Here is a 27595-nt window from a genome sequence, read left to right on the forward strand (position 1 = left end):
GAAACATGCATGTCTCAAAAAGTTGCGTTGAAATATCCTCAATTCCCCGTAATCACTAATAAATTGCAATGTCCCCTGAGAGGGGACATCCGAGTGATATGCTAGAATTCCGATGTCCCCTGAGAGGGGACAGCGGAGTGCAAAGGGTTAACAATTCAAATCTGATATTAAAGAGAGCTATAATCTACTGAACTAAAACAAACTGATAGAGTTTGCAATTGTTATTTCAAACTCAAAAGCAATCCTCTGGAGTTATCATCATCTACAGCATTGGTTAAAACATCGTGGTTTGCAAACCCATTGGCATAAACACCAGGAATGGCCAAATCTTCAATTAAGCCACACCTAAATTCAATCAACAAAAAGTTAAATGCAACTAGTACATGAAACAAAGTTCCTGCCTGCCCCATCAAGAATTTGGAAATAATGACTGTTCTCAAGCAGCACAAAAATAGGTGACAGTAGAGGTTTACAAAAATTCACTTTAAAGACAGGGTATGAAAAGATTAAAAGATTTGACAATTCTAAAGGAAGATAACAGGAATTGGGAATGGGTACAAGAGCACAGGAGACCCAGGAATTTACAAGTCTGCAGGATTATCCAGTTGGCATGTTTGGGGAGAGGCACATGATGCACAAACAAATCTATCTTTATAAAAGCAATTTATGTATCAGGCTAGAGAGTAGCTTGATTACAATAGCCACTAAAAAACATTCAAGTACCTTCCCTGGCTTAGACTTTGCTTACCAAGCAACCTTCTTATGAGAACTTGACTTCCTCCTATGGCCAAGAGTGATCACTGGACAATTATACAGTCCATTTGAGAGTTATTTAGCCTTATAAAATGATAAACTGAGTTTTCTTTTATAATTTAGTCTCTGTGGTTCTGGTCAGTATGGGTCAATCCCTTAATCCAAACATCTCAGAATTAGTAGTCAGGGTCTTTTACAAGACCTACAAACCGAGAATCAGGCCTGGAAAGTCCTACTGAGTCCTAGGGCAAGTTAGGGATAATTAGGCAGTTTCAGGGACAGTGCAGGCAGGGACTTCAGGAGAGTTAAGGAAGCTCCAGAAATAAGGGCAACAAATTCCAAAGGGAACTAATCAAACACCCCAGGACTAGGGATAACAGGGCAGTATGGAATAAAGATGATGAAGAGGAAAAAAAAAGTATGCTAAGATAAGGGCTGGGATGCACAGTCTTAATTCTGGGCACAGAGACATGAAGGCCAATCACAGAGAGACTAATGGAACTTTAGAATAATGAGGGAAAGAAGGTATATATTCCCTGAGACACCTTCCTTGCCCCTCCCTGGCCTGGTTCCACCAGTTGGGAAGTCCCACTTATTTCTGTACCTTTTCTCCTTAAATTTCTTTCTCTAAACAAATCTGCCTCTTTTCACTTGCTTGCCTGAGTCAGCGAAGTTCTTGCTGCGGCTTCATGAGACACCAACCTATGGTGGTCTAGTAGCTGGGATTCAGCACTGCCCCTGCAGTATGGAATCCATTCCTGGCTGGGAAACTAGACCTGAAAACCTGAAATTACAATTTCACTACCTTCCTCCCTAGCAATACAACAGATTTTGTACTCTTCTCATTAAATATTGCATTGTCATATTAAATAGCCCCTTCAAAAATGGTGTTCTCAAAATTCTTCGGGAGAAAAAGACATGCTATTTATCCCAGCTTGAATCATAGGCTTGTAAAATAAAAGCCTTACTTAAGTAACCAGTAAACTTATTCATGAGGCTTCTGGAAAACAAAAGAGAAATCAAGCAATGGTATACAAGCAAGGTTAGTCACTTGGGAAGAAACCTCTATGTTTTGTTAGAAAACACATTTTTTTCCTCTCATTATCTAACCAAAAAAAAGACAATACACAAAATCACACTTGCATAATTAATTTCCAAGAGTCCTTTAAACAGAGATGGGAAAAATAAAGGACTGAGAATGTTGAGTCTCTAGGTTTCTTGTTTTATTCAGATACAGAGGTAAAGCACATGATGTTCTCAAATCATTAAAAAAAAACTTTTTAATCCCAACTGTGTGAATTTAATCAACCTATTCTCAATTCTCTCACCTATAAAATGAACTGTTATGAACATTCAATGAGATAGTATGTAAAGGTGTAATAATGCTGAAATCAAAGTAACCACTAAAAGAATTAGCTGCTAGTATTAAAAACAAAGTAGTATCCAAAAGACTTTACACTAACCAATTAAATGTTCCAGTGTACTCAAGAAGCAGACTGTGAAGCACAGCATCACCCAACCAGTTCAGTATAAATTCCCTAACTCAGAGCCCTAACGAAACACTCCAAGAACCACCATGATTACAGTTTTGCAAAAACTAAGAGGCAAAATGAATATTAAAGACCGGATTTGTTTGACCATACCACCACAAATATTTACATGGGGAAATACCAATGATGACCTCAACATTTAATACTCCAAAAGCGGAAGAAGAATGTAACATTAGGTAATTCCTTTTACCCTCAACATAGGCTGCACAGAGTTGTCTCTCAGATTAGAAAGCTGGCCTCTTAAGGAGTACTTATTTACAAGGATGCTACAAACCTGCAGGCATGGTCAGGCTTGATCATATTATCTATCTGGCAGTGAAAACTTCCAACACAAGCTTAGCCTCACTGGAATATAGCCAACACACGAAGTATTAAAAAAAAAAAAAAAAACCTGCTATTTTTATTTTAACTAGCTAGTAACCTACAGTTCCTCTTATCATATATTCCCATTACAGTAAAAATACATGACAGCAATTCAGAGAAAGGATCACTCAAAAAGATTACTACTAACCAGTGATAGTCAAATTCTAGTCAGAACTGACCTATAAATATTCCATAATTTTCAGAAATCCCTTCTCAAAAAATCATAATGCCCTAGATTTACCTAGCCTTCTGTTCTGTAAAGAGGTGTTGTGAAGCCAAGTGACATAGTATACAAAATGCCAACATAATGAACTATACTCACATAAATTATCACATAAATTATGTTTTATCAAGGACCAGTTTAAATGTAAACATGTAAATCAATATCCTTTACAAGTCCTTAAAAAAAAAGTAAATCCATTCCTTGTTATGACAATTCTTCTGGAAAGATTCAGAAAATATAAACATCAGGTCATGTACATTCCTGAGAATTTATCTCAACAAAACTATAATCAAAGTTAAAGAGCAAAAAAATTGGAGAAAACAATGTTCACAAAGTAGCTGTAATACAAATGCATAATGTAAGCCACGACTATATATGCTATGTATAAAGTAAAAACAAAAAAATACACATGTTAAAGACATTTCTTCACATAACCCTTCCCTTTTGGATCAAATTGAAAAGAAAAATAAAAAGTGAAACAGATTCTTTAGTCAGTAGGATGGGATTATGGGTAACATATTTAAATATGCTTTTGTTATGATTTAGAACTGATTTTCTAATACATAAAAATTGAAATTATGGTGGCATGGAATTCACTACAAATAAGGTATTTTCTTTCTTTTTTTGTTTAAGATTTATTTTTATTTATACAAGTACTGGGGCACAGGCCAGAGGCAGGGGAGGGTGAGAGAATTCACCAGAGACAGAGTGGGGAGCAGAACTGGCACACCTGACCGAAATACACTGCTGAGGGGAGCAGCAGGCAAGACGGGAGAGGTCTGCCACGCGATGTGGGTTTCTCCCTGGCTGGCCGGGAATCGAACCCACACTGCGGAGGCTACAGACAGCTTCACAACGCTGCATTCAACCCACTGCACCACCAGGGAGGCCCCAAATAAGGTGTTTTCTTTGAAGCAGACACATTTCACTTCAATATAATTTCTTCTCTTTTTTTTTTTTTTTTAAAGATTTATCCATTTATGCATACAAGAGCTGAGGTACAGGCCAGAGGTGTGGGGGATGAGAGGATTCACCAGAGACAGAGTGGGGAACAGAACAGGCAGACTGACTGAAATACAGCTGAGGGGAACAACAGCAAGAAAGGAGAGGTCTGCTGGGCAATGTGGGTAGCTCCCTGGTCCGCCAGGGATCGAACTCATGCTGCAGAGGCTGCAGATAACTTCACAGTGCTGTGCTTAACCTCCTGTGCCACCCTCAACATAATTTCAAAATGACGAGTATTAGTGGTAATTTTATAGAACTCAAATCCTTTATTTAGAATGTTTTTAAAACAAGTTGAAGCAGATAATATAAAACACTTTGAAAACTAGTTTAAATAGATAATGTTCAAAGTGATGCTTTAATCACAAGCCAGTGACTTTTTAAGTGTATTAATAAACAAAAATGATATGTTAGTTTTCATCTTCTCTTTCAGTTTAAGGAACATGATCTTTTTAAACTCTCAATTCCCATTTATACATCTATTTATTAAGGAATTATTAATCAGTTAATTGGTACTCAGTGTTTATGTGTAAAGATTTCAAAATGTTAAACATTTCTGTTCTATTTCATTTAATTAAAATCAAAAAGAGAACAATCTAAGAATCAACATTTGCAATAATTTCTTTCACATTTCTCTAGTAGCCATTCCCAATCTGGCATCTAATAATTACTGCATAAAATTTTTAGACTATGTGACAAAATAGTTACTACTGAAAACAAAATTTCCACTTAATAGTCTGTTAAGTAAATATCTCTTTTGACTGAAATCTAATATACCCCCTTTAAAAAAGGAAAAGTTTAATTTTTGGTATAATTATGCAATATATAAATTTAAAAGATTTTAAAAATATTTCCCTAGCTTTTTAAGTACTTTTCATAAGCACAATATCTGATACCCTTTAATAACATTTCCACCACTAAGGATGAAATCATACAAATTACACAGACCTGGCCAAGATGAGGTGATCTGATCTCTCCCATGTCTGGAAAATCAATATTGTTTTTCTGACTAATGAAAAAATATTTTAAATTCAACATCTGTACTTAACTGATTTCAGAAAGTAAAGTACTACTTGAACATAACCTGAAATGCACAGACTGCATTAGTCACCACTAGAAATAAAAAGTAGTAGTGAAAGACAGTCTTGGCCCTGAAAGTACGTCAAAGTTTAGAAACAAAAACTTACCGGTAATCAAATTGACACAGTTATAAGGCATTTTGAATAAGTAGACTAATAGCGTGATATAGACTGTTAAACTTCACAACCCACTATAGGAAAGAGAGAATAACCTGGGTTAGACATGGTCATGGACTGCTTTCAAAGTAGGGGAGAATTCAGAGGAGGCAAGACAATGCAAAGGGCTTTACACAAAGAGCAAAGGTAGAACACAAAAGCAAGTGGGGAAAGTGGCCCTTAAAAGAAAAGAGACAGCCACTGACACAGAAGAGAAGGAAGGAAAGGGGGGAAAGCACAACCAACCCAGCTGTCAAGTGAGCTTTTATGAAGCAATGAGGAGCTGAGCTTTAATCCAACAGACAGCAACAAGGAATAACATCATGAAAATTAATTTTAAAAGATTAAGCTGGCATTCCTCCACAAAATGAGGTGAGGGGAAGCAAGTGAACAAATGCTGAGAGGCTGAATAAAGAAACTGTTGCAGCGTTGAGTGAAACAAGGGAACTGTGGAATGGGAGCAAGGAAGGTATAAACTGCTACTCAGAATGCCTCTCAGATGTCACAGCATTTTTTTTAAAAAGCTGTATAATTTCAAAAGAAGATTCATCACCCACTATGATGATCAATAATGAAGTAATAAGTACACATAAGCCAGTCTATCACTAAAGTTCTTTTAATTAAGAATCTATTCTGTAGCATCAACTGAGTGCGCAGTCTCAATGAGAAAAGGATCCAAGAATATAATATTGTACAAGTTTATTAAACAAGTGCAGTGGGTCAAGTTTTCAGGCTACCCTGTGTAGGTCCACTGTGGACTACTGGGGCAAGTAAGAGCCAAAAGAGCAATCCAGTATCAATAATATCTTGGTAGTTCTTAAATTTCAGAATGATCACAAATTAAGAGGAAATTGCAAGCAGTCGGCTCTTCAATTGATGACAAGAGTTATAACTTCAAATGCACTCAAAGAAGCACAGAGGCAAATTACCCATGTTCTTTACCACACAACACAATCACTGTCAAAACTTTATCCTTGGAAGGAAACACACAAAAGACACTGTATTTTCATAAAGCATGCACTTCAAAGAAAATTGAGAGACACTGTTAAGCACTGTTAATCTCCATGGTAATTTGTGAGAAATTAACCTGGGGCAACCTGCACGCTAACTAGTCCTTTATCCACTGCACATCCCTTCTGAATTCACTGAAAGCAGTTTTATTTATATCTTCCCACCTCACATTATTTGAACACAGCCAAAAGAAACTCTTCTCTGCTATCTTCATAAAACTTGATAGGTTGACTGTAAATTATGTTAAGAAAATGAAAAATGGCCTGGATGAACAAGGCTTTTTTGCATGACATAGGGATAGCATGTAAGGAATTCAGAAGACTATGTTATCACAACTATCTATAAGTTATGTATAAATAAGATCATTTGTTGTTATATATGTATAAATTATACAGTTACATCTGTAACAACCACATTTATGTTATAGATCCTTAATAATCTAGTTTATATTAGTGTAGACATCAATGATCATATAAAACACTCGTGCAATAGTGCATAAAAGTCCAGTGTGCAAAAGCCTCCAGATGGTTTAGGAAACCTGTGAAGTTCATCAACAATGCCATGAAATCAAGACTGCTTCATGACCTACACCCTCAAATCCCCCAAAGCAAAAAGCTAAATAAAGAATCCTGGGCCTCCCCGGTGGCGCAGCGGTTGAGCGCTGGGTTGCGAAGCTGCCCGCGGCCTCTGCGGCGCCGGTTCGATCCCCGGCTGCTCCCCGGCCACCGGCGGAGGATCCCACATGGTGCGCAGACCTCTCCTGCCACCCGCTGCTCCCCTCAGCAGTGTACTTCGGTCCTTCTGCCTGCTCTGCTCCCCGCTCTGGCTCTGGTGAATTCTCTCACCCTCCCGTGCTTCTGACTGTACCCAGTGCATGTATAAACAAAACAAACAAACAAACAAAATAAATAAATAAAACATGCCTCTATAAAATAAAAAATAAAAAAAAAATAAATAAATAAATAAATAAAGAATCCTTTGCCTCAATATGGGATCAAATACTCAAATCCAGCCATCACATCCAGTCACAACCTCAAGGTATTTTTCTAAATAAATTTTTTAAAGATTTATTAATTTATGCACACAAGAGCTGGGGTGCAAGCTGGGGGGGGGGATTCACCAGAGACAGTGGGGAGCAGAACAGGTGGACTGACAGAAATACGCTGCTGAAGGGAGCAGCGGATGAGACAGGAGAGGTCTGCTGCCAGGTGGGTTAGCTTCCTGGGGGGGGGGGGTGGAGAGGGAATCAAATTCATGCTGCAGTGGCTGCTGATAGCTTCATAGTGCTGGGACTAACCCTTTGCACCACCAGGGCGGCCCCTCAAAATATTTTTAATTATTAAACTGACAGGGATTTCAGTATGTCTGATATGGACAAGTTCCCTTTTCATTCATTCCAGAAGATGAACATGTCATAGCTATGGATACTATGTATACCAGGGAACAATACAAAGAATAAACTGCTCATTCTAACTGCATTAATTAAGAAACAATGAATTATTTGGTGCTCTGGTTCCTCTTCAGCAACTCAAAAGAATTACACAAAATAGTTTACTACAAACTTGAACAAGTGATATTGTTACAGGGGCAAGGTGAGGGGCTACCCTCTAAATGGGTTCTGCCATCAGCCGCATCAAGACAAAACACACTGTGGTGCATAAGACCCACAGTGGAAAGGACCTTTAATAGAATCAGTGTGTGACAGGGAAGAAAAAGAGAAAGAATATGGTTCCCAAATCAAACACCCAAAGCCACCCATCCCCTCATGGGTAAATGCCCAGCCAAACAGGGTTGGACAAAAGCAGCACCACTGAGATCCAAAAGCTTGCCACAAGTCTGGAGGCATCTTCTAGTGGGGAACCACAAGAGAGGGGGAGAAGGAGCCAGGCAAGTCTGGGACAAAGGAGCAAAATGAAAATCCAATTCAAGATAAAGGCTGCCATTGTCAGCCTCCCCAAAGATATCTCACCCACATCTTTCTTTCAAGTGTCTCCTTCCTTGATCCTCAAGTTCCTGGTAAAAGTCCAAGGCCAAGAGGCAAGTTTGACTTCTCCTTCACATGTCTCTCTGCTCCACGTGCCTCCTCCAGTCTTTTCCCTTCTCCATCTTTCTCTCCTCCTCCTCAGCCAGTTGTTTTCTCTGTCCTTCCCTCAGTCTTCTAGCTTCACCTCCTAGCCCAGCTCCACTCTTCTTTGGGGTTGGGTAGGGGACCTAGAACCTCCCATTCCCCAGCAAAAGTAATTCCAGTTTTCTAAATATTTCTGTGTCTGGTTGTGTGTATATATATGAGGATATTTCCATGTCCCAGTTGATGGTCTAGAGAAAGTGTCCTATGGCTCTGGTAATAACTCTATTAAATAAAAACCCTTTATAATAAATGTCTTACAGCAGATTCCACTTGGATTAACAGCAATTTTGATTTACTATCATCTTATGTACTCTTCAGCAAAATTACCGAATAGTTCAAAATGCAAAAATTTAGAGAATGCTAGTTTTGACTGTTTCTCATCCTCTTTCACAACCCTACATTCCTACATCCCTGAGCATAGAAAAGTAATCTCAACAGAAATCTAGTCAACTAAACTGAGGTCCCTTGGAAAAAAGTAGTATCTACTTCTGAAGTAAAAGAGAAAATAAAGAACCCATGCTTTAAAAGTTACTGTATGATTCATTTAACACAATATACAGAAACAATAACCACTTGGATACAAAATACTTCATTAGCTGGAGTCCCTAACCTCAAAATTTAAGTATGAGGAAATAGAAAATATTTACACAAACCACCATATATAAAATAAATTAAGATCACAAAAATGATACAATTAACTTGCTACATGAATTTCCTTTTATAAAATTTGGTTAGTAAGTACTTTAAAGTTTTCGCAGAGGAACTAGTAAGTGAGCTGGGTTTTGAATAAACGGTAGATGCTGGATGTGTAGAAATGAACAGCAGAAAGACCAGGATTTGGAGGGCTACAGATCTGGGTTCATAAAGTCATTATAGCTTGCTTCATTAACTTCTCTAAACCCTACTTGCCTCATCAATGACAGGGCATAGTATTATTACAGGACCACTGTAGAGACTGTCATGTCCATGAATTAAGCAGCGCACCACCTGGAAAATCATATATACTCAATGTATTGCAGATATTTTGATTTCCAAGCTTAACAACTGAAAATCCACATCTTGATACCTATGGCCTTAGCTGAAATCACTTGACCTTAGAACTCATCTTCCTCATATTTAAAAAAATTATGGGCCTCCCCGGTGGCGCAGCGGTTGAGCGCTGGGTTGCAAAGCTGCCCGCAGCCTCTGCGGCGCCGGTTCGATCCCCGGCTGCTCCCCAGCCACCGGAGGAGGGTCCCACATGGCGCGCAGACCTCTCCTGCCGCCCGCTGCTCCCCTCAGCAGTGTACTTCGGTCCTTCTGCCTGCCTGCTCTGCTCCCCACTCTGGCTCTGGTGAATTCTCTCACCCTCCCGCGCTTCTGACTGTACCCAGTGCATGTATAAACAAAAACAAAAAAAAAAAACAAACAAATAAATAAATAAACAAACATGCCTCTATTAAAAAAAAAAAAAATTATACTAATACTGCTCAAAAAATCAGTTGAGGGTTCATATAGGTAATGAAATCAATGACAGTGTGTCTTGAAAAGTGTTGATGTATTTATTGCAGGTTAAAAATTAGCTGGCTTATCCTCAAATTAGAAAATGTTGTGGATGGGGAAAAAATTACATTTTAGCCAAAGGAGGAGAAATTTAACAAAGATAGATTAAACATTATGTGGACCATCTATATCCACCTGCAAAGGAGCATGTTTTACTGCATTCAAACATTTCAACACAGCTAAACTTACACAGTGATACAGCTAAACTTACACAGTGATAGATCTGCCTAGTCTTCCTAGTGCAGGATAGATGGTAGATAGTGGAATAAGTGGGGCTCCACACAGGTCCCAAAGTGACAGAATTGGGAACTAGGTTCCAAGTGTTAGATTCATGTACAGTATCAGGGTTAGAAGACACGTTCTTATCTTACTCTTCAAAAGGCCTAATTCCAATCCCAAAACTATTGAGATTCCCAGGGACTTCTCCAAACCTCATGAAGAGGGTACTATAACACATACTCATTAACCTAAAACAAGAAAGCCATTAAACTAAGATCTTGTTCCTCCAGGTCACTTGGCCTGCCTAGCTGTTTTCTCGAAACATTGTTTGGTTTTTTTTTTTTTTTAATAGATTTATTTATTTATTTATTTAATTTCTGCAAGCACTGGGTACAGTCAGAAACGCAGGAGGGTGAGAGAATTCACCAGAGCCAGAGTGGGGAGCAGAGCAGGCAGAAGAACCGAAGCACACTGCTGAGGGGAGCAGTGGGCGGCAGGAAAGGTCTGCGCGCCATGTGGGACCCTCCTCCGGTGGCTGGGGAGCAGCCAGGGATCAAACCGGTGCTGCAGAGGCTGCAGGCAGCCTCACAACCCAGCACTCAACCGCTGCACCACCAGAGAGGTCTCTCGAAACATTGTTTTAATAGCAAGATGTCAAAACTGCCCAACATCCAAGTGGTATTAATTCACTGTTAATGGAACTAGACAGTTTTACCATTTTAATCTGGACTCAAAAGCTACATTTTTTGGAAATGGGATTTTTGCATCACCACTTGTTCAGATATTTCTCAAGGCTTAAATTTTCCTCCCTTCTGGAAAAAGATCATATGAGCTTGCTGACAAACAATAAATCTCCTTTCCAAATTTCAATACACTTTGAGGCTAACTGGGTTACTCTTTGGGGATTCTAAATTGCAAGGAATCGCCAACTGTGAAGAATTCCTTCTAGTGCTATAGATCCTAGAAGTACTTCTGAAAGCTTCCAATTCCATGAGATATTCAGTTAGCCATGAAGGAAAGATGCAGAAAAGAATTTAACAGACTTAGTCTCCACATTAGGCTCCCACTTACTCTGATATCAGAATTGAATTTCAGACTTCAAATTGATGAACAGACTTCAAATGTGTTAGGCAGCTATAGACGAGTGAATCAGCCACTTAGAGAATCCAAGAAAGAGTTATGGAATCTTTATACCACAAAGGGAAAGTCACTCTTACAAAAGCATCACTTAGAGGGACTACACCTGAGGGGAGAGATCAAATATTGCACAAAAATGAACAATGATGCAAGAAAAAAAAAATTAAATTTTAAAAGGGCATCATTTAGATGTCTTCTGGCATATCAAGAAAAGGCTTAACTATTCCTCTTTTATCTTTTTTAAAGAGATAAGGGCAAACTCCAAGAATCTTAAGACTTGAAAGCATCCTGGGAAACTACCTAGTTCAACATCTTTGTTTTACAGATAGAAAAAAGCAAAGTCCAAAGAAGATGAATGTCTGCACCAAGGCCGGAAGTTGTGGCTTCAGGATTCTTGTCTTTCTCTATCCCACCAAGTTACACCTTCCTTTCGGTTAACAGCTTACCAAATCACTATCCAATCTCTCCATCTAAAAACCATTCTACCACCTCACACTTATGGAGAATTCCTATGTAATGCCTAATGAGAATCTCTCCAGGTATATTTTAAACATATCTCACGTTATTGGTTAGTAGGATGCAGCATTACTCTGTATATAGTACCACTTTCCAGATTTCCTTCCTCAAATTTACAAACATTGTCTATTACCAAGGATAACTTTTCTAGACTTCAGTTTTCCAATATGAATGAAGAGCTACATATCTAAAAACACTCCATTATTCCAAAAATAATTGCTGATCTCTTAATGTCCCTAAAAGTTGTGATGTTTACTACATGTATAACTATTACAGAATCTTAAAGAGAAAAAGATACCTTGCTTTTAAGTTAGAAGACCAAGTGTGCAAAATAAGGTGATTTTTTCTGTCAAAGGCTCTCAAGGCAATTTCCAATTAGAACCACTAATCTTTTTTTGCATATCCACCCTTTTTAGGACATGAACAATAATCATACTGTCCTCCTACAGATAGAGCAAATAAGTCATGCAATATCACAAAGCAAAGCAGAAAAGAACCCAGAAACCCAAGGTCAGTGGCATTCCTCAATACTACAAAGATACATTCTTGAATACTCAACTAACAGACCAAGCTCTTCATATGGAAATAAACTAAACTTTTCAGGACTATACTTTAATTGAATAAAAAAAGCTACGAAGAGAGTGGATTAAATACTTGACAATAATTTGTGGACCTCTCCTAAAACATTTTTTTTCTATCTTCCTTTTTGTGTTGACTTTTTAGAATACAAAGCAAGTAAGGCACTTAGTATTGTGAGTCTTTGAGCTAATAACTGTACTTCAGACTACCAGTAAGGTTTGAAAGTGCTATTTTAAGTAACCACTTCTTGTCAAGATTTGTATAAATAAATGCTCTAAATTTTCCAAAGTAACAAGAGTTCATTAGTGGTTTTGATGAAAAAAATGTAACAAGAACCACATAAGCTCTAAATTTGCTAGAGATCAATTATTTTGGATGGAGTCAATTCTCTTTGAATTCTAAAGATTGTAAAGATTCATACTGTCTTGAATACAGGTATTGATTAACATGAGGATTCACAGGCATGCATGCACACACATACCACAAAATAATAGCAGCAAATATATAGTCATTGCAATTTACTTAAAATTTTAGTGTTTGTATGGGTAAATACTATACATCCTCACCCAGAGATGTTTTATTAAAGGGAAGGAAATTTAATGAAGTCAAACTCATTTGAAGTTGTACTTTTATTTTACTATAAAAGCTTGTTTGTTTCATTTTTCTTTTGTGCCATCTCCCTATATTGGGGGGGGGGGATTCTCCCAACCTGCATCTATCCAAGTCCCAACTTTAAGACATTTCTAAAACTAAAAGACATTTCTCAAAGTTTATAACCTCCTCTACTATTCAAGCAATCTTAAACTTCTCCTACCAATACTGATGCCTCCTTTCACTAAAATCAACCACACATCATAAAAAACTACTCACTTTTTCTACTATCAGATGTATTCACTGCGCCTCAACTAGATCATATTTCCTTGAGCACAGAAACCCTACTCCATACTTACTTAGTCTGTCTGTCCCCTTTGTACCTAGATACTAGGTTATGCGTTCAAAAACAATTTCAGTAGTTTTCTGCATTTTGGGAGGGGGTATTACAAGACATTTTTTTAAACCCTACAATAAAATATCAATTTTTATATAGTTTACTAAAGTAAGATTTTTATTATCAGTTATTTTATTGGCTTCATTTACTCTATGTGCACATGCCATGAAGAAGAGAAACCAGGCCAGAATATCAGCTCTATCACTCTGTGACTCTGGGTAAATTAATTCCTCTCTCTTGGGCTTTTTCTATATCTGGATATTGTCATTTAAATAAAATTCACTTTCTATTCAATTCTGTTCACGATTCTTTAATCAGAATTAAGTCTAGAGATTATGAAGTGTTGTTTACAAAACTGAACATTATTTTTATTTTGTAATTTTTTTAACCTGAGATTAGCTTTTGGTGGAATGGACCCTAAAGTTGGAATCACAGGAGAGGATCACAGAAGATCAATATGATTTCCCACCTATACATAGTATCAGACACATCTGTAAACTTTCTGTTCAAACTGCTCCCTAAGTAGAAAAACCCAACAGCCATATAATGATCATCAATGTGTACTGCTTCAATATTAGGGAGGCACAGGAACCACAAGGACACCTACCAATCTTCTCTTAAAGCTTTAAGGGGAGGGGAAAAAAAGAAAAAGAAAAAAGCAGACCCATGAACCCAAAGATGATAGGACACTAGACTGACCACAAGACAATTCAGAGAAGTTGGAAACACAATCTTACAACAGAAGCAAGAATCTCAGGACCAAAACACCAAAAAAATTTAATGCCTAATCACAAAGGCAGTCAATATTTGTTATAAATCAAAATTAGTATTGACTTAATTTTAAATCCTCAGAACCTAGCACAGTGCCTGGCTCAAACCAAGGAACCAGTGTATTTAATGAATGGTTATCGATGAAAATTCAGAATTTAACTCCTTTAGAACATTAAAATAGAAGTGAGTGTTTTTAAATATTAGCTATACAAAACTTAAACTGAAGGAAAAAACCTAAGGTTACTTTCCAAGAGAATCATAAGCAAATGCCACCCCAACCCCATGTAAACCAGTGACATTTTCAGCAATTAATTCAAAGTGTACATTCTACCTAATTACCAATACATTCCTATCGTCAACAACTAGAATCACCACAAGTTGGCTGTACTTTATCTATACATCCCTTTCTTTCAGAATTACGGAAATCTTCCCTAGTTATATAATGGATGGTAAATTTTGTTTTCTGCAAATTTTAAACATTATAAACACTCTGTTAACATTAGAAACATTCTGAACTCTATATAAGGGATGACTGGCTCAGACCTCTACCTTTTGGAATGATTTCACCAGAAACCTAACAATTTTCTTTGACAATGGAGCTTTAAACAGCTTCTTAAAAAACGGCAATACTCTATAAATAAGTTATTGACATTTTCTGATTAGCAGCCAATCTGTGACTCCCTGCACTTCAAAAGAACCTAGCAATTGGAAAATGAGGCAAAAATAAGGACATTTGCTATGATGTATGTAAAAGTACTTTTTAAAAGTTTAACACCTCAACTTACAAATGAGTGGGATATCCAATATTGTTTGTTTTGTTTCAAAACATTATGCTACAGTTGACATATTTCTTCGAATAAGATTGTTTGGCAAACATGTGCAGATGCCCCATTCCTATCATGAGGATGGCAACAAGGAAAAGCAAGCACATACTTCTGGAGACTGGATTCAGACATATTTGATGAAAGACAGCTCCAACTTCCCCTTAAAAACAAACCCGCTCTTCTGATACACCAGTTTACTTACCTCTCCCATCGCTCTTCCCTCCAGAGCAAGTGCTTGAAAATCATGATTCAGTTCATCCATAGAACGTACCTGTTGTTCAGAATAGAGGAAAAAGTTTCAAGTAAGCATCTTAAACTTTACATATACATTAAACACAACTGAAAAGCTTTTGTAAGATCATTTTCATATATTGACAAAGGTCATAGAATAACCAAGTGATTGAGATTAAATATTCACTTACCTTAATATCAGGGTTCAGCAATGACCCCTGCTTTCTCCCCTCCCATTCCCTTTGGTTTTCAAAACACAAAAAACACATATTCCAAAAAGAAAAAGCAAATTCCATCACACAAGTTACATCAGCTATTTTTTTCATACACTTTAATTTATTAAGTGAAAACCAAATGACTATACAGCAATGACATAAAAAGATGACTGTATGACCTAAACCTGACTACAGCATCAGGGAGCATAATGTTTATTCCCAAACATATACATTAGGTGTAATTTAGGGGTCTCATTTGGTCCAACCCAAAGAATTTCTTTGGCAAACCTCTGGGAAAGGCACTACAGACTATGAAACACTCAACAGACTATGTAACACTCCATTATCAGAAGATCTCTGGGAGCTCCTGAACATTAAATCTTAAAACCAAGAGAAAAAAAAAAAAAAAAAAAAAGAAACAGCACATCTCAGAAGAAACCCTCTAAACTTGACCTATCATTAAAGGTACTACCCATAACATAACCATCTCTTTAAGCTTCAATAACATAACCATTTCTCTAAGCTTCAATTAGCTCATCTCTCAGGTCATTACAACAAGGTAATATTAAAATCAAAGATGAAGTGTGAAATCAATATTCTGAACAATCATAATTCAGAAACCCTTAGTTGTTCAATGTTCTACCGTTGGTCTCTGAGTTCAGTTTTGACCAAGCCATCTCTGCTTCCTGAAGGTAGAGTACATTCCTTGTTTATTAAAGAGAAAGGCCCTTCTGTCACCTGAGCAAGACTGTTGGGTAACTGAAGCAAGAGTCTGTCTATTATCCCCTGTCTCATCTGATCATCGCTACCTCTCACGGCGGGTAAATGCAAAGGTCAAGCCAAGCAGGGTAAAGCACAAACCAGAATACAGCTGGTAGGTCCACGTTAAGGATTTTATTAATGCGCTGCTTGTAAGTCACCAAATAGTCTTCCTTTGACTAAAGTGACATAAAAATACAATTACATTACTGTTTTAAATCACATTATTTCCAAAACACAGATACTGTTTCTATACTACAAACGACACACTGTATTAACAAGATTTAACAGTTTCGGGGTGCCTGTTAAAAACTGTAAATTCAGGCCTCCCTGGTGGCGCAAGGGGTTAAGACACAGCCTGTGAAGCTGTCCTAGCTGGCCAGGGATCAACCCACATGGCACAGGAGACCACTCCTGACGCACCTGCTGCTCCCCTCAGCCTGTTCTGTTCCCAGCTCTGTCTCTGGTGAATTCACTCCCCCCCACACACACACCCCCCTCTGGCCTGTACCCCTGCTCTGGTATGCATAAATAAATAAATCTTTAAAAATATATATTAAAAAAGCTGTAAATTCATAAAATTCTAAACGGAAATTCAGTCATATGAAAACAGAAACATAGAGACAAGATTTATTATTGTGGCAAAATAACTTCAAAGAAACTGAAGTTATAAGGGGTTTACATTATTTAGGTAAGCACACTGAATAAACATCTAAGTAACAGGCAGGAAAAATAAAGGTGAGAAGGGATGCAGACATACTGTTACCTTGAAATTATAAATGTTAGAGGAAATCATTTTGAACCTTCAGGCCAGAGTTATTAACATTTAGAAAAGCATGTAAATCAGATGCACAAAGACCAAACTCTATGAATGTAATTATGCATTTAAACTAGAGATAAGCATTTTGAAAATTCAAAAATCTAAAATAGTGTTAAGTAAGAATGTTGGAAATTCTGTAATATTTACATTTCCCAAGGAGAAAGAAGTAATAAGGGAATAAAGACATCATGCAATATATTAATTCTGTAATCATCACAACATCTCAGTAATTCCCCAATGTAAGAGATAAAAAAATAAAGTCTCTAGAACCACTGTTAAGCAGCTAACATAAATGGCAGTGCCAGTATCTAAATTCAGGTCACCCGAATTAAAGTGCAATGTCCTATCAACACCACATCACCTCCATGGCAGCCACAGGAAGTTCCCACTTACTCTGTGCCTCATCTATCACTATATTCGTCTCCTCATGCCACCCAAAAGATGAGGCTATACCTCTGAGTTTTCCTTCCACTTCCCAGAGCCCCAACTTTCTTTTGTAAAGTATCAACACCTGCCTTCTAACAAAAACCATTAACTTTGCAAATTAAGTTGGTGTTTTAAAGAAAGTTATGATATCAAAACAAATAAACCCAGAACTATACACATTTGGAAAATGAAAAGTTAAACAAAAGCATGACTTTTCAAATCTGTATTTGAAGAATCATATTCTAGGCAAGTTATTCAATCATGCTGGGTCTCTCCCATGTATACAAGGAGCCTAGGTGAACCCAAAAGGGAACAGTGTGATTTCCTTTGCATCCCCGCAATTTGTGAGCCAACGCTGAGAACCTTTGCGGACTGAACACTCCTTGCTTCTGAAAGCTACTATGAAATTGATCCTGGATATCTGACAAACTAAAGGATACTGCTTGCACAGTATAGGCTTAACTTTGTATCTATGAAAGAAGGTGTCCAGAAAGTGGACAAAACTGGACGTATCTATTCTCAGGACTGAGAGAAAAGTTCCATGAAATAACTGAACAACTCAACTTCTGAATTATGGGACTTCTTGAAACATTCCAATGGCAGGGGAGCAAAAATCTGCCATCCCAAAGCTAGTCTTCGGCAAGAGGTTTATTACCTATGGAAGAAGCGCTGCAGGCTGGGTGGAAGCTGCTTTTGATTTTTAGATCTAAGTTCTGCAGGTAAGGCCTAGGCAGTCCAGGGAGACCCAATCCCCTTATCTCTTTCCAGTGAAGAAAGCAGAAGTGCCTTTGTTTTCCCCAGTAAATGGCCTCAACTGACTTCCCTTCTCCCAACCTCCACTGTCCTAGCTAAGCTATTTAAAATGCTATCTAAAGTGCATGAATGAGTACTCAGTTATGCTGGGTCTCCATGTATACAGGAGGTATATAAGTTAGTAAATTTCTCTATAGCTTTTTTTCTCTTAAAAAAGTGAATACTATGCTAAAGAGCCTGCCCTATTCATCATCCCTTGGGAAGCTCTATTTACCTTACCCAACTTCTCATATAATTACTTATCAGATTCATCAAGGAATACTACACTTTCACTATTTCCTCATCTGTAAAACTAAGGTAACAAACCTATACGTTTGTTATAATGATTAAATGAGCCAATACTTCACATATTCAACATTCCTCCCAACTCAGTAGAGAGCCAAGTTTCTTTCAGCATTTCATAATCTATGTAAGTACCAAGATCATGCAAATGTGTGGCTTTCTGAAACACAGCATTTCAAAGTACATTCATTTACTCCCTTATTTCGCAGTTAAAATATCAATTCAGAAAAACTTTCTCGGTCATCCATTCAGAAAGTTCCAGGGGGAAAAAGTTGATCACTGATTCAAGTCCATGTTCTTTCAGTTCTCATTTAAAAAAAAACTTCAAGAGGACTCCCTGGTGGTGCAGTAAAGTCTCAGGGCTATCAAGCTATTCCCAGCCACTGTAGCATGATTTCCCATTCCTGGCCAGGGAGATAACCCAACATGACACAGCAGACCTCTCCTGTCTCGCCCGCTGTTCCCCTCAGCAGTGTCTCAGTAGATCCACCTGTTCACTCCCCATTCAGTCTCTGGTGAATCCTCTCACCCACGGCCCTCCACACCTCTGGCCTACACCCTAGTTCTTGTATGCATAAATCAATAAAAATAAATCTTAAAAAAAAAACTTCAGGGGCCTCCACGGTGGCGCAGTGGTTGAGCGCTGGGTTGCGAAGCTGCCCGCAGCCTCTACAGTGCTGGTTCGATTCCCGGCCACCAGGGGAGGGTCCCACATGGCAGGCAGGCCTCTCCTGCCACCCGCTGCTCCCCTCAGCAGTGTACTTCGTCGGTCTGCCTGTTCTGTTCTCCGCTCTGGCTCTGGTGAATTCTCTCACCCTCCTGCGCTTCTGACTGTACCCACTGCTTGTATAAATAAATAAATAAATCTTTAAAAAAAAAAACTTCAGTAAGGACACCTTCTAAAATTCCTTCATTCCTTGACTTCCACACCATTGTGACTTCTTGATTCTCCTCAACTCTACTTAGATTTTTGTCTCTTACTTTGCCAGCCAACACTGATGACTAAGAGAATTCAACCTAGGCACAAAGGAACTCAAATGTAAGAAAGTTAATGATCCAACTACTCTATGAATTATAATTTATTGGTTTCTCAAATATTTCCTGCATGAACATTAAACCTCAAAGAACATAATAAAGTAGATTCCATAGTAGATCAGTCCAGAATAAGACCTAAAAAAAGAAGCAAGCTTTGTATTTTCACTGGGTATTTTTTGTTTTTGTTGTTGTTGTTGTTTTTTGTTTGTTTGTTTGTTTGTTTTTAAAGAAGCAAGTGTTGATAGCCTGGTTCAGTTCTTGTCTTTGCTCTTGCTAGCACTGCTGTCCTTGGACTGTTGTCCCTTACCTGCTCAGTGTGTCTACAATGTCTTCACTTGAACCGGTTTATGAGTTCTGTTACCTGCACAGAACTAATAAACTCAGACAAGGGTATCAATGAATTGGTATTTTGTTAAAACCATAATGGATATTTGTATTTTAAAACACTAGCTCAGAGCTAGCTATATATGGCATGTGGATAAATAAGTCAACAAATTAACCACTTTTTGAATATTTTCTGTAACAAATATGTTTCTATACACCTGCCTAGAAAGAGTAATTTTCTGATATCTACTACCTCTGGCCACAACTACTCCAAAAGTATTTCCCTAAATGGCCAAACCCCTAATATTAGTGAGAAATAATAAACTGACCTAATGAAACTTCTCTCTTAGGTCAGATAGCTACAGGAGATATAAACTGAAATCTCCTACAGACTTGACAATTATGGTCAACATAAAGAAGAGAAAAAATATGCAGGAAAAAGCAGAAGCAAAAGACTATAAAACTACTCTGTGGATACAGAAAGCCTCCCAGTGTCCAGGAGGCCCACATTATATATTTCCTGTTGTGATCAGAAAAAAATCTCTGGTCATCTTTCCTTTCATGCCCTGAATAGTGGCTAACTACAACAGATTGTTATACCTTTATTAAAACTGTCTTTACAATATTTATTTCTTCAACCACTGATCTAAATTTGTCAGGTGCTTTTCTCCTCCTCCACACCCACCACCTTTGTTCTCAGGGCAGATATCTTTGCGGGGGGAGGGCTGCAAAAGCAATCCTGAATATGAAGGTTCCTCTTCACTAACACAGGTCCAGAACAATATAAGCAGAACTGGTGCCAAGAACCAATACAGGGAGGAGATAATCAGTGAGCAAAAAGGTAGGAGCAACTTGAGCAATGAGAAGAGGAAATGGAATGAGAACTGATCTAATATGAATTTAATCATTAAGGAAGAAAATCTTGTAAATCTGTTCTACAGCATTTTCTGCTCCAATATATATTTGCATTATTAATAACTAATATTTACTAAAACTGACTTTGTGCCAGGCCCTGTCCATAAATAACTTAAAAGCTTTATGCTCCTGTTAATAGTCACAACGATGTGAAAATAGCCCCATTTTCTAAGACACGCAAAAAGGCTTTACATCCCTCAAAATATACATAAATCAAGAATTTCCCCAATTAATGAGGGATAAGAAAACAATATACTTCTCTTTTGACCCAAGTGATTGCAAACCCTATTATGTCATCTTATTTATGTTTCCATTCTTTCTTACTCACTTTCAAAGACATTATAGACCAGCATTTGCTAGGTTACAAGACAATGAATTGCAAAAAAGACATTATTTGATTTTATACATGAGGAAGCCAAGGTTCAGAGAGTATGTCCAAAGTCTCACATCTGATGAAAATCAGAAGAAAAATTCAAATTTAGGCCGCTCTACCCATTGCTCATCAAAGTAAGCTCTAAGGCCTCCCTGGTGGCACAAGGGGTTAAGTCTCAGCACTATGAAGCTATCAGGAGCCACTGCAGCAGGAGTTCAATCCCTGACAGGGAGCTGATCCACATGGTGCAGTGGACCTCTCCTGTCTCGCCCACTGTTCCCCTCAGCAGTGTATCTCAGTACATCCACCTGTTATGTCCCCCACTCTGTCTCTGGTGAATCCTCTCACCACCACCACCACCTCTGGCCTGTACCCCAGTTCTTGTAGCATAAATAAATAAATCTTTAAAAAAAAAAAAAAAAAAAAAACAAGCTTCAGCGCACCAGATTAAACAGTTCTGGCTCCAGCAAACATTACTACACTATTTTTATACTCTCCTCCATGAAACTGAGAGTAAATGAAATCACTGCAGCAGCAAGGATTAGGCGGAACTTCCTTTTTTTTAAAAAAAGATTTATTTATTTATGCATACAAGAACTGGGGTACAGGCCAGAGGCGCGGGAGGGTGAGAGGATTCACCAGAGGCAGAGCAGGGAGCAGAACAGGTGGACGACAGAAATACATTGCTAAGGGGAGCAGCGGGTGAGACAGGAGAGGTCTGCTGCGCCATGTGGGATTCTCGTCGGCTGGCCGGGATCAAACCAGCACTGCAGAAGCTGCAGACAGCTTCACAGCGCGCTGCGCTCATCCCACTGAGCCACTGGGGAGGCCCTTTCTTTTTTTTTTTTTTTTAAACATTTATTTATGCATACAAGAGTTAGGGTATAGGCCAGAGATGCGGGGGGGAAAGGGGGAGTGAGAGGATTCACCAGAGACAGAATGGAGAACAGAACAGGTAGACTGACTGAAATACACTGCTGAGGGGAGCAGTGGGCGAGACTGGAGAGGTCTGCTGCACCATGGGGGTAGCTCTCTGGCTGGCCGGGGATCAAATTTGTGCTGCAGACGCTGCTGATTGCTTCATACTGTGGTGCTTAACCCCTTGAGCCACCAGGGAGGTCCCAGAACTTCCATTTTTTTAATTACTCTTTATCATTAAAAATAGCTACCTTTAGCAATTAAATGCTATTAAAATTACCTAACATGCCAAGGCATATGATAAACTATAATTATGGGAACTGTTTGCTACCAGAATTTATACACCTCATGTAAATGTCAGCACTTCCTAGTTATTTAAGAAAATCACTTAGAAATTTTACTTTTGAAAATAAGTATATTTTCAAGGCCAGTTAATACAATATTGGGTAACTTCTAAATACAAAACCTCACGATTGCTGGTTCCACTCCTTTTTTTCCTTTTTTTTTTTTAAAGATTTATTTATTTATACAAGAACTGGGGTACAGGCTAGATGTGCAGGAGTGTGAGAGGATTCACCAGAGACAGAGCAGGGAACAGAACAGGCAGACTGATGAAATACACTGCTGAGAGAAACAGTGGGTGAGACAGGAGAGGTCTGTGCCATATGGGTTGCTCCCCGGCCAGCAGGGATCAAATGGGTGCTGCAGAGGCTGCGGATAGCTTCACAGTGCAGCGTTAAACCGCCTAAGCCACCAGGGAGGCCCTCCTTTTTCTTCTTTATTTCACCAATCACAGTCAAGTTGAAATCAATAAGGGGGCAAAGCCATTTTAATGAGACAAACTGTTTAACTGGTATGGAAGAACCTAATAAAATATAAAATTTAAGATAAAAATAAATTTTATCTCTGCTTGTTTGGAAACTACTGTCTGTAGCCACCTATCTGAAAGGCATATTCCTGACTTCCAAAGGTAAACTATGGGAGATCATATTTATATCAGGAAATGGTATATGCAAATAGAGAACATATCAAAGGGTATTCATTAACAGTAGTTTCATTTTGAAATAACTATCTCAAGAGATGACGTGGAAAAAGCAAAAAAGGCAAATCAAGAATATTTAGGGCCTCCCTGGTGGCGCAGCGGTTGAACGCTGGGTTGCGAAGCTGCCCGCTGCCTCTGCAGCGCCGGTTCGATCCCCGGCTGCTCCCCGGCCACCAGAGGAGGGTCCCACATGGCGCGCAGACCTCTCCTGCCACCCGCTGCTTCCCTCAGCAGTGTACTTGGGTCTTTCTGCCTGCTCTGCTCCCCGCTCTGGCTCTGGTGAATTCTCTCACCCTCCCGTGCTTCTGACTGTACCCAGTGCTTGTATAAATAAATAAAATAAATCTTTAAAAAAAAAAAAAAAAAAGAATATTTAACTAAAATTTCTTAAACCTCAGGCTGTGTCAAATCTCTAAACGTAAGGGTATTTTCAAAAAATTTAATTTAACATATTTGGCATCATTGGAATCAGGAACAATGTTACTAGTAGAGTATAAGAATCTATATTAACTAATGTGTTAACTATGTTAATTGTGTTCATCTATGTTAATCTAAATATGTTAATCTGTGTGAACTATGTGAACAAATATGTGTCCAAAGAATTGGCTTTTCCCAAGTTTTGCTAATGTTAAATATTTTGAGATTCACTTTGTCATCCCTTGTGCTCACTAACAAACTTGTAAATGCAAGCTTACAGAGTCTAAAAAAGCCTCCCCAGTGGCACAGCAGTTGAGCACTGGGTTGCGAAGCTGCTCCCAGCCTCTGCAGCGCCGGTTCGATGGCCAGCCACCCGATGAGGGTCCCACATGGCACGCAGACCTCTCCTGCAGCCCACTGCTCCCCTCAGCATGTACTTCATCAGTCTGCCTGCTCTGCTTTCCACTCTGACTGACCCTGGTGAATTCTCTAGCCCTCCCGCACTTCTGACTGTACCCAGTGCTTGTATAAACAAATAAATAAAATCTTTAAAAAAAAAAAAAAAAGAGTAGTCCAAAAAAGAAAATTTTCATAAAGAGAATAAAATAGGAAAGGCAAAATACTCAAATGTCAACTTGAAATCTCTTCAATATTTTCTACATTTTCTATAACATCTATGAAAAAAATCAGAATCTTCTGAAATTAAATTTGACATTTGTGAAGTCTTTAAAATATTACTAACTTACAAACCAATAAACGTTTTTCAGAAATAGATCTTAAATAACAAAAATAAAGAATAAGGTTTTGAGGCAGCTATTTTTAACAGTAAAAAAAAAATGGGAAGGGTAGGATAGCCAACAGGTAAAAAAAAAAGGTTAGTTGTGATATATCCAAGAGCAGTTTCCATAAGGATAGTACTGTGAAAAAGTATAAAAAGAGGGTATATTTCCTATGCCCGAACTAATAATTGTTATAAAAGCTGGTATCTGACTACATCCTGGGTAGCAATGTGCCATATATAATTCTCAAACTATGAAATAGTTTCTAATTATCCTCCACGCCATTTTCTAATAGAGGAGGAAACTGAGGCAAAGAAAGTTTAAAAAAACATGCCCAAATATACACAGGCAGGCTGCACTCCAAAGTCTGACGCTTAACTAGTGACCTATATTGGAAATCAAATAGTGTTTGGGGCACTCCAACTGTTTAGGCAATAAAAGCGGGGAGCATGGGCCTCCCCGTTGGTGCAGTGGGTTGAGCGCTGTGCTGTGAAGCTGTCTGCAGCCTCTGCAGCCCCGGTTTGATTCCCCACCAGCCAGGGAGAAACCCACATGGCGCGGCAGACCTCTCCTGCTTTGCCCGCTGCTCCCCTCAGCAGTGCCTTCAGTCCATCTGCCTGTTCTGCTTCCCACTCTGTCTCTGGTGAATTCTCTCACCTTCCCACGCCTCTGACTGTACCCCAGTTCTTGTATAAATGAATAAATCTTTAAAAATACAAGCAAAGGCTAGTGATAAAGAAATACATTGAAAAGCTGATTGCTAAACTGATAGAAAAACATTAAAAAACATCTTTTAAAAAAAATAAAAGAGGGAGCAAAACACATCCAGATCCACTAAAAGAACACTAAATTGAAAGACTGCTAGAAACCCCAAATGGAGAAGGAGCTTGTGTAGTAATGTGTCCATTACTCTGTTGCCCAGCTGCACATGTGAAGCTGTAACAACCCAGTAGCCAATCTGTGACCAAACACTACAATTCTTCTCTGTTAATTCAAGGATTATCAAAAGGAAATAAATCATCATGGGACTATGTGTAAAAAATTACTGAACTTAAGGAAAGGCAATCTCACCCTGGAGATATAAAAAACAAGGCTTCTGAAGATAGTTGACCTATTGGAAGAGAGAGTTCAGATAGACAAAAAGTCATAGCAAAATTAAAACCCACAAGGCAGTAAAAAGGAATAAACCAAATAAGAATGAGAACAAAACTGGTAAGAACTCAATATGGAAGAAAACGACACAGATTAAAAGATAAGTGAAAAAAAAGAAGCCCAAATGTACATCCACTGATGAACAGATGAACAAAAAAGTATATCCAGTGTCTCCCTGGTGGCACAAGAGGTTAAGCACAGCACTGTGGGGCTGTCCGAAGCCTCTGTAGCACAAATTGGATCCCCGCCAGCCAGGGAGCTACCCACATGGCACAGCAGACCTCTCCTGTCTCACCTGCTGCTCCCCTCAGCAGTGTATTTCAGTCTGCCTGCCTGTTCTGTTCCCCACAGTCTCTGGTGAATCCTCTCACCCGCCCCCACACCTCTGGCCTGTACCCCATTTCTTGTATGCACAAATAAATAAATCCTTTTTTTAAAAAAAAAAAAGTATATCTTTACAGAGGAATATTATTTGGCCATGGTAAGAACAAAGCACCGATACATGCTACAACACTCATGAACCTTGAAATCACTGTGCTAAATGACAGAAGCCAGATACAAAGGTCACATGTTATGACTCCCATATACTAAACGTCCATAATAAACAAGTCCACAGAAACAGAGAATAGGTTAGTGATAGCCAGGAATTTGAGAAAGGAGGGGGGAATAAGCAATGACTAGCATGGCTACTAGGTTGTTACAACTTCACATGATTTCAGAGTTTTTTTTTTTTTTTTTTTTTTTAAGATTTATTTATTTATTTATACAAGCACTGGGTACAGTCAGAAGCACGGGAGGGTGAGAGAATTCACCAGAGCCAGAGTGGGGAGCAGAGCAGGCAGAAGGACCAAAGTACACTGCTGAGGGGAGCAGCGGGCGGCAGGAGAGGTCTGCGCGCCATGTGGGACCCTCCTCTGGTGGCCGGGGAGCAGCCGGGGATTGAACCGGCGCTGCAGAGGCTGCGGGCAGCTTCACAACCCAGCGCTCAACCGCTGCGCCACCGGGGAGGCCCTGATTTCAGAGTTTCTTTTGGGAATGCTAAAAATGTTCAAGGGTTAACAGGGATGGATGCACAATACTGTGAATTGACATTTCAACATTTTTACAAAACAATTGCTATGAGCAAGACATAACTTTAAAATAATTTCTAAGCCAAAAACTAAAATACTCCAATACATAAACAAAGGACCCTTTTCCAAGCTACAAAATTATGCAGATGAAAAGGCCTTCACCCATAGAGTACTCAAAAATCACATCCTGATCAGACTATCTTAAAAGTTGGAGAATTTCCTAAGTATCCAAAAAAGGAGGAAAAATATATAGATTACCTAGAATACACACAGTACTCTAAAATATCACATGCCAAAGAAAACAAAGAGCTACAATCTATGACCCATACAACCCAAAGATTATTTATGTTCTGACACATTTTTCATCTATTAAGAACACAGAAATATATGATATATAAGGTAGTAAAATGTGCCATCCACTTGCCATCTTTCAAGTAGTAACTGTAGCAAACACTCCAGTCAACCAAAAGAATTAAAATTATGCACACAAAATAAACTGCCACACAACCACATAATGGAGTACTACTTGACAATAAAAAGGACCAATCTATCATTATACACAACATATTCTCAAATGAATTATGCTAAGTGAAAGAAACCAGACTCAAAAACAAAGCACTAATATATGACATTTTAGGAAAGGCAAAAACATAAGAGCAGAAGGTTACCAGCAGGTGGGAATGAGGGAAAATCTGACTACAAAGGGGCACCAGGGTATGTGGGAGTTGTCAAAACTCTTATATCTTACTGTAGAGGTGACAAAATACATACAAAATCTACAAAAAGTATATACTAAAGTAATGGCGAACTTTACTACAAAGACTAACAGCTTGTTTCCTATTCTAAGAAAGTAAGTGAAGGAAATAATTCAAACTACAAGTGTTTGATAGCTTGATAAAGTATTAACAAACAAAAATATTCATTAGAGTACCACCTACAATAGTAAAAATTTAGCAATCTAAATGATCAATATTAGAAAATATTAATGAAATGAATAAGACCATTAAATAATAGTGAAATATTATATAACCTTAAAATTGCCTCTGGAAATACAGGCATAAGAAAATATTTTATTAGGGCCTCCCTGGTGGCGCAGGGATTAAGTATGAGCTATCACCAGCTACCACAGCATGAGTTTGATCCCCAGCCAGGAAGCTACCCACATGGCACAGCAGACCTCTCC

At 38.5% G+C, this 27595-nt stretch overlaps 1 protein-coding gene across 12 annotated transcripts in view; it reads right to left on the reverse strand.

Moving 5' to 3' along the window:
• PUM1 (pumilio RNA binding family member 1) overlaps positions 1-27595 on the reverse strand; it is a 115052-nt gene that overhangs the window by 67425 nt on the left and 20032 nt on the right. For all 12 annotated transcript variants that reach the window (XM_037498696.2, XM_054691345.1, XM_037498697.2 and 9 more), the window contains exon 3: positions 15044-15112. In XM_037498696.2, the coding sequence (XP_037354593.1) occupies positions 15044-15112 (69 nt within the window). The remainder of the gene's footprint in view (positions 1-15043; positions 15113-27595) is intronic.

Source organism: Talpa occidentalis, unplaced genomic scaffold, assembly GCF_014898055.3.
Source record: "Talpa occidentalis isolate TD23 unplaced genomic scaffold, MPIMG_talOcc4v2.1 talOcc4.9, whole genome shotgun sequence".
NCBI lineage: Eukaryota > Metazoa > Chordata > Mammalia > Eulipotyphla > Talpidae > Talpa > Talpa occidentalis.